General features: G+C 36.6%; 1 protein-coding gene across 1 annotated transcript; it reads right to left on the bottom strand.

The window, feature by feature from the left end:
* Positions 1–968: 968 nt before the first annotated feature.
* LOC142340043 (uncharacterized) lies at positions 969–7,591 on the bottom strand. Its single transcript, XM_075390444.1, has 4 exons — positions 5,987–7,591; positions 5,214–5,563; positions 1,628–1,873; positions 969–1,259 (listed from the first exon to the last, which is right to left on the bottom strand). Exons 1-4 carry the CDS (start codon positions 6,429–6,431, stop codon positions 1,197–1,199), a joined length of 1,104 nt encoding a protein of 367 aa, XP_075246559.1. The 5' UTR covers positions 6,432–7,591; the 3' UTR covers positions 969–1,196.
* Positions 7,592–16,190: the final 8,599 nt, after the last annotated feature.

Below are 16,190 nucleotides of genomic sequence, written 5' to 3'. Positions count from 1 at the left end.
TAATTTTAATATTCTGATAGAGTATTAGAGTACGGTTATATAAGATTTAGTAAATTAACGTCACAATTTTGCTAAATAACCTAATTTTTTAAGTACAGTTTCATTTATTTACATAAAGGTTAGTTGGGTTAAAAAAATTGAACTATCAACGAAAATAAGTAGATTAATAGGGAAAGAAAACAGTGATGACAGCAGAGACAACTGTGGGCACCAGCAAGACTTTTTGATTTCTCAGAACATTAACCAGTCGCGCTCCTTCCAGGAGTTGAATAGTAATAATCTGAGGCTAAGGCTGCGTCCTCTTGAAAGACTGGCAAGTTAGGTTATCTCGTGTAGTGTGGCCGGGTGAACCAAATAGACTCCTAAAGGTCTACAGTAACCCTAAGTACCTGATGGGCAACGTCTTAGTGTTCTATTCAAGTGGGTTATAACTCGTCAATCTGGATTAAAGTGTGAACACCGATGAACTCTTCACGTCATTTTCATTCTTGTTTAAGTATATTGGTTGATCCAGTGTCCAAATAGTTGAATTGAGGGCCTGGTATAGTTCTCAACCTTAGAGTCACCAACTTCTTAGTAAGAAACTTTTTTAGTAACAAACCTCTTACGATTAGAGAATATCTATTTAAGTCGAGGATCATGAAAACCTATACTGGTGTCACCATTTATCATTTAATTAGTTAAAGTGCTATAATGCCTAGACAACATAAAAAAGGATTGAACGGAGGGTTTGAAATAACCCTTTATTCTATTTAAAAGTAAAAGGTTTGTGAAGTAAGTACCCCTCCCTGTAGTATAATCCTTCAAGGATCTATTCCAAGTAGAATTGTGAATAGGATAGACCTCCATCCTAGATTATTCAAATTTTATACTAATCAAGATACAACAGACCGTTGCTTAGGCCGTTTCAAACTCCATAGATCGTGTACTCCACAACAAAACGTATATTGTTTATGGTTGGGCATCTGTAGTGAAAATAAATTTGAATTGGCCAATTTACAAATATAATTATAATGTATGTGTGATAGAGAGATGTAAAAATGGGAATAAATGATAGTTGTTTTTTTGTTTGTCTCTTGTAAAAGATCATTGCACTAAGTGAGAAGAACAAATCATTGTCGACAAAGAATCAAATGAGCAGCAGTTTGAAGGTCAGTAAGTCATTGGATAGAAGCCAATCGGGGAGCGCGACTCATTCAGTCCATGTCTTCCTCTCCATCGCTAATTCCGTTCCTATCGCCTCCATCCACACCTGATATCTGAAAATGTTACTAATATTAACTGAAATTTGTCGGATATACAAAATTAATGTTATTGCAGCTTCGCAAAATGCAAGTGTATAAGGAAAACCGCTTCGAAGTTGAATTTGCCATAACATATTCAAATGAAATAGAGTGATTTTAATTTCGATTCTGAAAATTGTGCTCTTTAACAGTCGAAAAGTTTATACTGCCTTTGGTCTCGGTCTAATCTCAAAATTATCGTTCGGTAAATCATTCAAAAATACCAACTAATCAATAATTTGCTACATACGTGTTATAATCGACAAGAAAACAGAGCAGCAACTTAGCAACAGATTTTCGACTAATCAAAAAAACTTGTGTTCGAAAAGTGATCAGATACTAACCTCTGGTCTCTTTAGCTTCCCATCCGACAACACGTTTACAGTGCATCGCATCACCAACTCAGACAGCTTCGGGTCATTTCCTGGGATTGGGGTGGGTGTCTTGGTGTGTGGAGCAGTAGTCATGGCCCCTGGATCCATGGCTGCAACGTGGCTCAGACACCTGATGTAGGAAGTGGCTATTTTGAGGATGGCCAGTTTGGACAATTTCTGGTTGCCAGAGTAGCAAGGAATGCTCTTTCGCAGTTGCTGAAATGAATACAAGTTGAGTAATTAACATGCACTTATCGGAAACTTATAGACATCAAAATATTTTTTTAGACATCAAGTAAATTCTAATTTTCCAAACAACCTTGAAACCTAAATTGAAAATGTAACATCAGTGCAATTTTTGGTGAGATACTTTTGGTAGACCACTTTTTGTTTTAAAAAAATACAATAGTTTGGTCAATTTTTACGAATTTAAATGCGTTTTCAAATCAAACCAGATTTACATATTGATAAGAAATAATTAGAAACATTTGATATCTTGGAAAATAGTGACTTGGGAAATAATAAGACTATAAAAATTTAAAGAAAAACTGTAAGAATGGCGGCTCAAGGAAGAAAACAAAAGCATGAATGACTATCAGTTTAAGATCTAGCAGCTCTTTTTAGCCTGTAGCCCTTCAGCAAATAATATGTTCGAAAAAAGCGTTCAACAAAATCAATGCAAGGGAGCTCTTCACAAAACTTGTGCGCTAAGAACGGGCTGTTTGAGTTATTTCAGAAAGGTCCAATTTAAAACGAAGTAAGTCACATATAATCTAATTATACTGAACATCAAAAGCAAGTTAGCACCTTATAGTGCTACCAAATAAAAACTGAAAATTTGACCAGAAATTACCCGAACTTTTATCAAAATTTTTCCCGCACTTTTTCTCCTTCGCTAGTGCTCTTGCTGGCTATATGGGATTTCGTGTTAAAACTGACCGCTAGCCCAGCTATTGTGATGTCAAAAACCGAACTCCATCTGATGACTGGTGGAGGAGAGAAGTTCTCCCGATCAATAATTTTAAGTTAAAGTAATTTTTTGCCAAACATTCAAATTTTACTTCACAAAAACATAAGGTGCTCAGTTACTTTTTGATGTTCAGTATATGATTCAAGCAAAGGTACAAAAGCAAATTTCGATAGCCACAAAATAACATTTACTTCGAAAAACATTTTGAAACAGGAACTGACAACCAATTGAGGACAACAAACTTAAAACAGTAAAAACAGAGTTCTGTTTTACTATTTTAAGAATATTACTTACATTCCAACGCCTTGATTCCTAACAGACAATTATCCTCAAACGAAAAAGAAAGCCAGCAATATGACTGACAGACACAGCAGAGACAAACTCATCAACTTTTTATGCCGTTATGTCTCCCAAGGCAAAAATAGTAAACAATAAAACTACACTAGGCAACCTTCAAGGCCCATAACTCCTTTTCAAATAAAGGAAATTCAGATAAAAAATTCCGACAAAAATCTATAATCTATAAAAAGAATAAGACCACTGCATGGCAATGTATTCAATTACAAAATGTCAGAAAAATTGGGGAAATTTATCAAGCTTTCGAAAAAAAATTGTCAACAAATGTAATAATGAATTTTCAAAGTGAAAAAAGCAAAGGGCCTTTGAAATTATTCTAATAAAAAATCAAATGGTACAAAGGAATCAGTTCATGTACCAAGAAAAAATTTCATTTTTCATTAATTTTGACATATAATTGGCAGATAAGACCAGCGTATTTCAAAATTTCGATCCTTACAATGAGTTTTTGACGATGGTCACATATCTGTTTTACCACAGCTGTTTGGTTAATAATGATTAAATTGTCATCTAAAGTATGAGCCCTCAGCTGATTCGATGGAAATTAACCAAATAATTATAAAAGGTTTTGAAAAAACTATTTGTTATGAGAAATATATTTTTTGTTCAGACCATTCTTAAAATCTGCAGTTCCAACAGCAAAATAGATTTCTATTGGTCGGCGTTTTATGTGGAATCAGGATTCAACCGTTTTGTTAAAAAGGAGCGCATGTTCATTATTCGTAGCAAACTTTTAAAATTAAAATATTAACCAGGAGGCTCGGAAATGTGCCTACCCCTCTCAACCATGTTTCTGACTTCATTGTCCACCAGGAATTAATTGTCCCTTGCATTTCATCAGGCAAAATGTGACCTGTCTTTATTAAGAATAATGGACGAGTAGACAGAAAACAAAAAAGGGGACCTGACATTATCCAGGGAGACCATTGAGACCTGGACATCATACGTCTACAAAAAGAACGATTACATACAAAAATCAAAAAAGTACATTCAATTTTGCGATGAAACGGAGTCGAAGCCTATAAAATCACACTCTATTCACTAAGATAATAAATCTGATCAATAGCGCCTTCTTTCACCGCCAATAATGTGATATATGTCTTGTCATTAATGTGCCATTAATGTGATGATCGGATAAAACAGCAAAAAAAGAAGCTCAAAAATTGTAAATTGCCACAAAAAATTCAAAAGTTATGAAAACTTGTATTATAAACGCCAAAAAACATTATTTAAAAAATGAAACATCAATGGAGATTACATTAAAATCGAGTTGAAAAGGATTGCGACCTCACTTTTTGTTGAGACTACGCTAAAAGGTCGCAGAAATAAGATTGAAGAATTGCAAATCTCAAAATATTTGGTGTTTTTGAGATTGCAAATTTCAAAAAATTTCTGGCAAACAAATTTTTTAAATTCGTATGACATAACAAGTGCGAGCTTTCAAATGAAAAAGGAAAATAGATTAACTTGCTACGGCTTAGGACGCCAGTGGACATGTCATTAGTGAGACGAAGTCAAAAAGACTACAAAAAATAATCCAATTTTTTCACAACTCTTCTCGTTGTTGGTAGCAAAGAAACATCGATTCTGGAGGCAAACAGACCAATAAATCAGCATATATTTAGTTACTCGTAACTCCGCTCATGTAGCACAACCCTTTGAAGTTTAAACATTGTTTGGGAATAGCCGGGTTAGAACATTATGTCCAAACAGGACATTAAAGACACTCCCAGTACACATGACTTCAAATTAAGTTTTAAAATAGCGCTTTTAAAGGCCGTTTGCTTTTTAACTCAATTTTGCGTTCTGACGTGACTGAATGAATTGTTTTTTTTTAAATGAAACGATGGTAATAGCTCACTCCTCTCCGATAGATTGCGCCTCAATACAATTCAAAGTGTGATTTACAAAGCAACGTTGAGATCAAAATTACGATGCCTGTATGAAACCATTTTTAAAAAGTATGAGTCGTGATGTTCTATTTAATGGTGAATAACATGTCAGGAATCTCATCAGATGGGTTGCATGGCTTCGGAAATGAGACATAACTGCAACCATTTTTATATTTTTGTTATTTATTCATTTTTTTTCAAAATAAGGAAACTGAATTGACAATAAACTTAGTTCCGACCCATATGTTTTTGCGAAATGATACGGGTGGATTTTTAATTGCTTCCACGCAGCATTGATCTTTTTTATCCCTATCAATGCATAAAAATGAATTTGCACCTCAAATGCAGAACTGATGGTGTGTACTCTGTTCCTCTCCCGTGCATTCGCTATTATCCTCCTTGCTCGTGACGTCATTGCCTTGCTCTTCAACTCCTCGTACTGAGTCATAATGGAACTGTCCGGCTGCTGTTGTTGTTCAATCACAGGTGTTGTGGCAGCACTGTTTGAACCCAGATGGGGGCTGATTACGGGGGGTGCTAGAGGTGGGACCACTGGGGGAATTGTAGTGATTGTTTTCTGTGTTTGTTTCAAAGCGGCTGTTGTTTGTTTTGATGACGATCTGAGATTGTGAGAAGTTGATGACGTCAGACGCGGTGATTGACTCGTTATGGTTGTAGGAGCAAGGGCTGAAAAAAGCATACTGAACAATGATTATGATGGCCATTTCAGACGAGGCTAATCAGGCAACTTATGAATTGTAACATCCACAATAATCAAAAAGGAAAGAAATGGGATTAACAGAAGCAACCCCTTATTTGAACCAAAGTCAAACACAAGGATTTTTTAAATACATTTTTGTAATTTTGCCATTTTTCTGACAGCAGAATCAGTTATATATCATTACCCTTCTGTCAGAAATTGGAAGATAGCCATTATTCTGCCAGTTTCCTAAAAGGAAACCATTCTGCATCGACTAAGGCAGCCTAATGAAAATGATTGGCAATATTGAGAGAGGCATCATTTCTGATCACGGATTCACAGATCACCGTCAAAGAATGTTCACCTGATTAAAGAATTCCATAGAAAAAATTAATGACATAGTAACATACCTGATGCAGCTGCGCCTAGGCTATTGGCAGTCATAGAGTTACTTGGAGACGTCTGAGAACCCGACCGGGATCCAATCGAGAGATCCAGCGAGTCCTGTGGCGACTCAGACCTCGACTCGGATCCTTCTTCGTTGCCACCGTTCGGTGACATCATCCGACTTCGTTTTTCACTCATGTAACTGTCAATGTCATGCTGACTTGCGACAATCTTGGACAGGAAATCGAGGCTACTTGTTGACGATGTGGTCATGTTTGCTGAGGATTCGGATCCCGATATTATTTCGTCATTTGTGTTGAGATCTTCAGCCGTCGTTGATTTTGCATTTTCAGGTGACGTCAGAGGATTTCCGGCCGATGTGGAATCTTGCTGGCTGTTAGGGGAATGACGACTTGGCTTAGTTGGCTTTCGACGTTTTCGAGTTGAACGCGAAGCGCTCTCAGACATTTTTGTATAACTAACAGTAATTTCTGAACGGTAAGAAGTAATTCACCATAAAAATGGTTGCATATGTGTATTAAATTAATTCGAAGCAAAGTTGACTTTGAATTTGGGATAAAACTTTCCAATAAACCTGAATAGTAGAGAAAATATTGTTCAATCTCAACTAAAAGTGCAGTAATTTCAGCTTGCCAGCGACACTTTTATTCAAAAAGTTTATCTTAATTCGAAATCTGGCAAATTATGACCAAAAAAGTTGGAAGAGATAATTTCCTAGAATTTGAGAGAGGCTTTGGTAAACCTGGCACACGTGGAACAGTTTATGGGCACCAATTTGTAACAAATTTAATTAAAAAGCCATAAAGGCAAATCAGCATAAGGTGCAGGGCAGGGAGAAGGCTGACCCGGTCCAAGATTGAACAAATTCACAACACGTGTGGGTGTGTGCAGGCGCCCAATATTCGCAATAAATTACAGTATAATGTTTGCTATATACCTTTGAGGTAATGTGCATTATTTCCCCCTATAAACGGTACGCGAAAAGAATATAACAGCGATCATACATGCATACATTATTTCATACGTGTATGAAAAAAGTGAATTTTGAGTATAATAGCAAAAAAAAAGCAAAATTGAGTTTTGAAAGATGTCTTTTTGAGTTTGAGTTGTATGTCCGTGTATATATGTAAGTATCTATCTATCAATCTATCTATCTATCTATGTATGACAAAGATAAGTGTTTTGTGCGGTGTGGAACATATTTTAGAAAGAGTGGTGGTTATTTTAGTAAAAGTAAAAGCTAATGTGTACTTTGGTTTAGTGCAATATGTACTATGGCCAAAGAGAGAGGAGAAATAGAAATAAGAGAATAAATCCGCGACACAACTGCGCACATATGTTAACCACATGTGTCTATCGCATAATCACAACTAGCTACTACTAAAGAGCTCTCTCTCTCTCTTTCTCTTTTCTAGTAGAACTATAGTGTATATAGTATAGCATAGCATATAGTGCCAGCAGAATAACAGATAGGGGAGCACAATGAAGGGATATAAAAAATATTAAATAAAACTAAGAGATAGATAGAAAGAGCGAGAGTGAGCAGTATAGTGAGAGAATGTTAGAAGTATGAGAATAAGAAATTACGGGACCAAAAGGCATTTTACAACAGCAGCTACATTTAAGAGTGTGCGACACATACACATACACACGTATATATGTCTCTCTCACTTGTGATACACACACACACACACACTCACACACACATATGTGCATATTCCTGTGTTTCTACTTCATTTTCCGTATGGTGGTCGGATGGAGAGATAGATAGACATATAGACATAGGAAAAGTAAGCTGAGAGGGAGTAGGATAGAAAGAGGTGGGAACATATTGGGAGCATTTGCACCGCGCGGGAGGAGGCAGGCACGCACGCAAGCATCGAACATAGTCAGAATCAGATGATGGCATGGGAAAAAGAGGGAATGAAAGAGGGGGGAAAGAAAACAGGCTAGCAACTACTGCACACATATATCAGCACAGGTGGTCGTTTATACAATCGAACGCCCACAAAGCAGATTGGGATGGGAGATATCTGCCGCTGTTTTCACATGTTTCCTGATCCAAATTAAAGCAGGCATGAGTTCTACTGTACACTTGAAGTTGGACTGAGGTGATACCAAGGTATAATTTTAAGGTGTTTTTGGGTCTAAGCTGGCGGAAATATTGTTAAAGTTGCCCAGTACTGGATTCGAATCAGTATCTCTTACTTGCAATTTTGTGATAATTATGACAACTTGTCTAAAGCTTTGTATCTTGGGCATAACCCATTCTCGTGTTCTTTCTTGTTCCTAAAGGCTTCATCTTTCTAAGAGAAATTACGTTGAACAAGTAGTATCTTTGTCAAGATATATCAAGCTAAGAAAAAAACTATACATGAATGTTTTAGTCCTGCAAAATTTTGTTTCAGACGTTATCATCTGAACCAATCTTCAAATAGTAGGATAAAAACTGCATGCATTTTTAAACTAAAACCTTTTTATCAATGATGTGCGTAATGTCATACTTCAATACGCAGTATCGCATGCACAGCTACATAACTCACATATGGTCATAGTCAGATAAAAAAAAATAAGCATTTTCGGCGACGTATTCGTTTCTGAATTTTTTTTTTCAGAAAATTGTATGTTTATAAAATTTGTAACAATTCCATTTGTAATTTCTTGCATCATTCCTGTTTTGAAAGAGTTGCTCACAATAAAACCATTTTTCATACAAAACAAGAATTACAGTCCTCCAAACCAAATTCACCAAAAGAGCATTGTTGCTCATGAAAGGACCAGTCTGAAATGCTGGATAATAAAAATCTGGACCACAAGAACCAGCTGGAAATGCTGGATAATAAGAACCAGCTGAAAAACAAGCAGGTTCTGGCCTAACGCTGTTCGCCAGCAATACGCATACGAAGAAACAGAAGAAACAAATTATCAGATGAATATTGCTACAATATTTTTAATTCAAATTGCTTGGCTAATCACCATCATGGTTCTGATTTAATGTTCATTCACTGTTTTTAGCGTTCCCTTCTTGTTAACTAATTTTTTTTATTTTCTGTCTTTTTCGTCAACTCTCAAACAATGTTTTCAACTCTCCTCATATTTAAAAACCTAATTTATCTAAATTTTGTCGGCTGTTTTTCCATTCGACACCTTGGAGCGCCAAACAGACAGACGCACAGCTAGAGCAAATACAGAATGCAACACACACATACACATGGAGATAGCTAGCGCACAGTCTGTTCACATACACACAGCATAAACAACATACACATGTGTAGATGTAGGGGTAGCTGCTGTTCCCAACACCAGGAGGCAATCAACGGCACAAGAGAGTGTGAACAAAACAGGGGCTAGAAAAGGGTACATAGACGGATGGAAAGATAGATACAGATACAAGGAACAGTGCTCGCAATACTAGCCGTCAGAGGATTTAGCCGACAAGGAAAAGGTTTTTAGTCGACGATTTCTGATTGGTCTAGAAGCCCAATTGGCCAAAATATCACTAGTTCGTCCAGACCTTACAATTGGTGTGCGGTGGGGTTGTCGGCTTTATATTCCTGTTTCGTGTTGTTGGTTAGACCCACTGTCGGCGAAGTGAGCGATCGCCACTAGGAACGGTGGGGAAAAACTGGGAAAAGGAGAATGGAATGTGATGATATCGTTCTGTCTCACCTATATCAATAAGGGAAGCACGGCGATTGCCGAATTGACCAACACGGGGTTTAGCCGACAACCAAAAAAATGATAATTTAAGACGACAACCCCACCGCACAGCAATTTTATTGGCTGAACGAACTAGTGATATTTTGGCCAATTAGATTTGCTGACCAATCAAAATCAAGCTGTCAGCTAAACTTTTAGTTTTTGTATGTCGGCTAAACCCCCTGTCGGCCAATATTACTAGGACCGGAAAGAGCGCTAGTGTAGCAAATGGCGAATGGCAACATACAACAAACATATACACAGGATGATATTGGATGAGAAACAACCGGTAGAAAACGACACAAATTTAGCAGCAGGTACCACTGCGATTGTAAACGAAACACAGGCACATATTCACACAGCTACACACCAATGTGAACAGACCTCACGGGGTTTACACTAAGTTAATCTACAGAAACAGGCGAACAACTGTTGTTTTCCTTCTCAATAAGTGCACACAAACAGCTCAGCTTTTAACGCCTGACGGATTTTGCGTGTTTACGTTGTCATGGCAACCTCGCCGTTTGCACTATATACCTGTGTTTTGACCAAAGACAAATGACTGTGCTTGAATGAACCTCTATTATGAAGCTGTTGGCAGCGTTTTCTTTTTCTTCAAGTAAAGTTATATTTAATTGAAGGTTAATCATGCTGACATTAGATGTAAACCACATCAGTGAAGGAACAGCTTATTTAGGTTTCGGCCTCAACTTATGAAAAGACCATGCTTGAACCAAACGTGGTATGAAAGACACTATGCTCAGATCAATTAGTCCATGAAAACGCTAGCTCGAATTTATTGGTCATCTCTACTTTAGCTCGACCCAAACTTTTGCTGCTGGACTTTAGCTCGACTCATTTTAGGAGTTCTATTGTATATACCATAGTCAACGGGAATGACCTTAAAAATTTTCGTTGTTCAGGAAGTTTGAATAAAAAAGGTGCTAATAAAAGCTGTGCTACTATGAACGTCAAAAGTGTTGAATTTTTGACATCGAAAATACTGCAAAACATCGCAACCCAGGTCTAGGTACAGACTTATGAAAAGACAATGCTCGACCAAAATGTACTATGAAAAGACCATACTCGGCTCATTCGAGCTATGAAAAGATTTTAGCTGAAGTTTAAAACATTCTGGACTTTAGCTCGACTCAGATTTTTCGCAAAAGACTTTAGCTGGACCCAAAATTTTACAAAAGACTTTGGCTCGACCCAAAATTTGGGCTGCACTTAAGCTCGACACAATGTCTGCAAACAAAGTCGAGTAAAAGTCCTTTCCTGGTTCCATCATTGGTCTTTTCATCAGTCTGCTTTTTTGCCATTTACATTTTACGTGCAATATTGCATATGTATGCTCCTTCACCTTTTACCATTCAAAAGAACCACACTTCCCTCAAAAACCTGCATTAATTTTTTAGAAAATATAGCTCATAGTTTTGGAATGGAAAACAAACTGAATAACGCCAAAATTTTGTCATGGCTAATGGGACTAGCACCAATACACATAAGCTAGCTGGCTTGATTGAATCAAGTAATGTGGTAATATACTCAAGCTGCAATAACACTTTATCTTAAGATTTGGCAAAATTCTTAAGGCTTTTGGCAGTGTTCCAACTGATTCTTAAATTTGACTGCTCTAGTGCAAAGCTATGTAGTCTTGCTTCGGTTCTGCTTCTGTATGTACAGAAGCAGGAAAAAAACAAAAAAACTGAATTTTGAAAAAAAAGAGACTTATGAAAAAACTAATGGTGGACACATGAATAGACCTTAACTCGACTTTGTTGGTTATGAAATGACTAATTATCGACACATGAAAAGGCCTTATCTGGACTTTCTTCGTTACGAAAAGACTTTAGCTCGACCCATGAAAAGATATTAGCTCGACTTTAACTAGGAATCTCGACCGTGTAATTATAGTCAATATTGCCTCCCTACTAGACTTTTAAAGTCTTTTCATAAGTCGAGGCCTAGGCCTGGGAATAAACTCATTGTTTATGAATCCGTCATTGTTAGAGCTGTGCTAACTAATTCCATTCAGGCAATTAACTAATTCATATTAAAATGCAATATTCTTTAAATGTTTTTTGGAAAAATTCCGGCCAAGTTGTGCTGCTTGCTGTATTGCTAATTTTATGTTGCTCATGAACGCTTGTGCATCACAACGAAATGGGATTAATTAACTGTAATCATGATTGGTTCACGTATATTAATGAAAAGACTCTTGCTTGACCCATAAAAATACCGTGCTCAATCTGAAATTGTTGAGAACTTGAACCGATTATAAAATTTCACCTAGACCTTTCACAGTGTATTTGCTGGACAGTGTATCTATAGTCAACATTCGATCCCCCATACTAAATATATATGCGTTCTCATAAATGGGGCTCTAAACCTGGGTGATAACCATATGAAGTTTCTGAATGAAACGATTCGACAAGAAGCGTGTCCGAATTCGTCACCCATTTTCTGTTTTTGCCATTTACAGTTTAAAAAAATGAAAACGATGGCTGTGTAGTATCAAACTTGACAGAAATGTTTTTTTTGTTTCACTTTTCGTACTCAAATGGCAATTGCTTTCCCAGGTTGAGTTCCCAGACGGAAAGTCGATATGTCCAGACCCAGATGAACGCACGACGGGGGTGTCGTGCGTTCAAATTTACACGGTCTGGAAACAAGGAAAAACGCACGAAAGTCTGGACATGAACGCACGAATAGTCTGGTGAACGCACGAAAGTCTGATCATGAACGCACGAATAGTCTGATGAACGCACGAAAGTCTGATCATGAACGCACGAATAGTCTGGTGAACGCACGAAAGTCTGATCATGAACGCACGAATAGTCTGGTGAACGCACGAAAGTCTGATCATGAACGCACGAAAGTCTGGACATGAACGCACCAAAGGTCTGATAAACGCACCAAAAAATTGTGCGTTCATCAGACCTTTAGTGCGTTCATGTCCAGACTTTCGTGCGTTCATGATCAGACTTTCGTGCGTTCACCAGACTATTAGTGCGTTCATGATCAGACTTTCGTGCGTTCACCAGACTATTCGTGCGTTCATGATCAGACTAAAAAACTAACCTTTTATGCTTGTAGATGCCCATTGAAGATGAAGACGCCAGAGGGTTCCATCAGTCCACAAATCCACATATAAAGTCTTTTTTTACGTGAGGTACATGAACATCTTTGTACTAATAGTAGACATGCCTTTTTTTGCTAGCGTGAGCAAAATTCAAGGTGTGTCTACCTATCAGCATTAAGAATAAAATGAACCTCTAATAAGACTTTTTTTATAAGACTTTTTTTTGACAATCATTCAAGAAAGCTGAAACATATATCATACATCATAGACACACATCAAAGACTCAAACCAAAAGACCGAAGCGAGAGACGAGCGAGACAACGCGAGAGACGAGCGAGAGAACGCGAGACGAGCGAGAAAACGCGAGACTTTCGAGAAAACGCGAGACGAGCGAAAAAACGCGAGACGAGCGAGAAAACGCGAGACGAGCGAGAGACGAAAACAGGGGCGAGAGAACGAGGGGAGAGGGGGAGAGAGAGCACCGAAAAATCTTCACGCCCGAAAGGCGTCCCACCCGTTTTTAACTCTATATTTTTGATTTTTTCAAAAAAAGGCGTACGCAAAACTAACTTTTTTCCTACGCAAGCTATCGCAAAAATTCTTTTTGTTTTACACTCTACCTACAAAGGGGATACTCAATACCAAGTTTGGTTCACTTTGAACAACTCCTTGACCCGATGAAAAAGACCTATTTTTAAAATTCCTTATTTGCGAAATTCGCAAATTTCCGTATGAAAAACTAACTTTTTTCCTAGGCAAGCTATACCAAAAATTCTTTTTGTTTTACAATCTAGTTACCCATGGAATACTCGATACCAAGTTTGGTTCACTTTGAACAACTCCTTGACCCGACGAAAAAGACCTATTTTTAAAATTCGTTATTTGCGAAATTCGCAAATTTCCGTATGAAAAACTAACTTTTTTCCTAGGCAAGCTATACCAAAAATTCTTTTTGTTTTACAATCTAGTTACCCATGGAATACTCGATACCAAGTTTGGTTCACTTTGAACAACTCCTTGACCCGATGAAAAAGACCTATTTTTAAAATTCGTTATTTGCGAAATTCGCAAATTTCCGTATGAAAAACTAACTTTTTTCCTAGGCGAGCTATACCAAAAATTCTTTTTGTTTTACATTCTAGTTACCCATGGAATACTCGATACCAAGTTTGGTTCACTTTGAACAACTCCTTGACCCGATGAAAAAGACCTATTTTTAAAATTCCTTATTTGCGAAATTCGCAAATTTCCGTATGAAAAACTAACTTTTTTCCTAGGCAAGCTATACCAAAAATTCTTTTTGTTTTACAATCTAGTTACCCATGGAATACTCGATACCAAGTTTGGTTCACTTTGGACAACTCCTTGACCCGATGAAAAAGACCTATTTTTAAAATTCGTTATTTGCGAAATTCGCAAATTTCCGTATGAAAAACTAACTTTTTTCCTAGGCGAGCTATACCAAAAATTCTTTTTGTTTTACAATCTAGTTACCCATGGAATACTCGATACCAAGTTTGGTTCACTTTGAACAACTTCTTGACCCGATGAAAAAGACCTATTTTTAAAATTCCTTATTTGCGAAATTCGCAAATTTCCGTATGAAAAACTAACTTTTTTCCTAGGCAAGCTATACCAAAAACTCTTTTTGTTTTACAATCTAGTTACCCATGGAATACTCGATACCAAGTTTGGTTCACTTTGAACAACTCCTTGACCCGATGAAAAAGACCTATTTTTAAAATTCAATAATTTCAAGTTATTCGAAATAATTGCACATTTCCGTATGAAAAACTAACTTTTTTCCTAGGCGAGCTATACCAAAAATTCTTTTTGTTTTACAATCTAGTTACCCATGGGATACTCGATACCAAGTTTGGTTCACTTTGAACAACTCCTTGACCCGATGAAAAAGACCTATTTTCAAAATTCCTTATTTGCGAAATTCGCAAATTTCCGTATGAAAAACTAACTTTTTTCCTAGGCAAGCTATACCAAAAATTTTTTCTGTTTTAGACTCTAGTTACCCATGGGATACTCGATACCAAGTTTCGTTCAATTTGAACAACTCCTTGACCCGATGAAAAGGACCTATTCTTAAATATACTTATTCAAATTTATTCGGAAATAAGAGGAAATTTGCGTATGAAAAACTAACTTTTTTCCTAGGCAAGCTATACCAAAAATTTCTTCTGTTTTAGACTCTAGTTACCCATGGGATACTCGATACCAAGTTTCGTTCAATTTGAACAACTCCTTGACCCGATGAAAAAGACCTATTTTTAAAATTCGTTATTTGCGAAATTCGCAAATTTCCGTATGAAAAACTAACTTTTTTCCTAGGCAGGCTATACCAAAAATTCTTTTTGTTTTACAATCTAGTTACCCATGGGATACTCGATACTGAGTTTGGTTCGATTTGGACAACTCCTTGACCCGATGAAATTTCTATATTTGTAAAAATAGAATAAGCGAATAAGTCGAAATTTCCGTATGAAAAACTAACTTTTTTCCTAGGCAAGCTATAGCAAAAATTCTTTTTGTTTTACAATCTAGTTACCCATGGGATACTCGATACCGAGTTTGGTTTGATTTGGACAACTCCTTGACCCAATGAAAAAGACCTATTTTTGAAATTCAATAATTTCAAGTTATTCGAAAAAATCGCAAATTTCCGTATGAAAAACTAACTTTTTTCCTAGGCAAGCTATAGCAAAAATTCTTTTTGTTTTACAATTTAGTTACCCATGGGATACTCGATACCGAGTTTGGTTCGATTTGGACAACTCCTTGACCCAATTAAAAAGACCTATTTTTGAAATTCGTTATTTGCGAAATTCGCAAATTTCCGTATGAAAAATTAACTTTTTTCCTAGGCAAGCTATACCAAAAATTCTTTTTGTTTTACAATCTAGTTACTCATGTGATACTCGATAACAAGTTTGGTTCACTTTGAACAACTCCTTGACCCGATGAAAAAGACCTATTTTTAAATATACTTAATCAAAATTATTCGGAAATAAGAGGAAATTTCCGTATGAAAAACTAACCTTTTTCCCAGGCAAGCTATACCAAAAATTTTGTCTGTTTTACACTCTAAGTAGACCTAAGATACTCCACACCGGGTTTGGTTGGATTTAAATAACTCCTTGACCCGATGAAAAAGACCTATTTTTGAAATTCAATAATTTCAAGTTATTCGAAATAATAGCAAATTTCCGTATGAAATACTAACTTTTTTCCTATGCAAGCTATACCAAAACTTTTTTTGTTTTACACTATAACTTCACAGGGGATACTCCATACCGAGTTTGGTTGGATTTGGACAACTCCTTGACCCGATGAAAAAACTTTTTAAAATTCGCAATATATATTCAACTTGTAAGTGGAAAACATCTATTAAAAGGACAAAACTTTGAAAG

The sequence above is a fragment of the Convolutriloba macropyga genome, chromosome 5, assembly GCF_964194025.1.
Source record: "Convolutriloba macropyga chromosome 5, txConMacr16.3, whole genome shotgun sequence".
Lineage (NCBI taxonomy): Eukaryota > Metazoa > Xenacoelomorpha > Acoela > Convolutidae > Convolutriloba > Convolutriloba macropyga.
This window is presented reverse-complemented; position numbering and strand designations above follow the sequence as displayed.

What these genes read in the sequence shown, in the direction of transcription:
- LOC142340043 (XM_075390444.1), bottom strand. Translation starts at nt 6,431, where the DNA reads ATGTCTGAGAGCGCTTCGCGTTCAACTCGAAAACGTCGAAAGCCAACT. An exon ending in CCATCAGTTCTGCATTTGAG is followed by an intron (nt 1,874 to 5,213) that starts GTGCAAATTCAT and finishes TATTCATTTCAG; the next exon opens with CAACTGCGAAAGAGCATTCC. An exon ending in GGAAGCTAAAGAGACCAGAG is followed by an intron (nt 1,260 to 1,627) that starts GTTAGTATCTGA and finishes TAACATTTTCAG; the next exon opens with ATATCAGGTGTGGATGGAGG.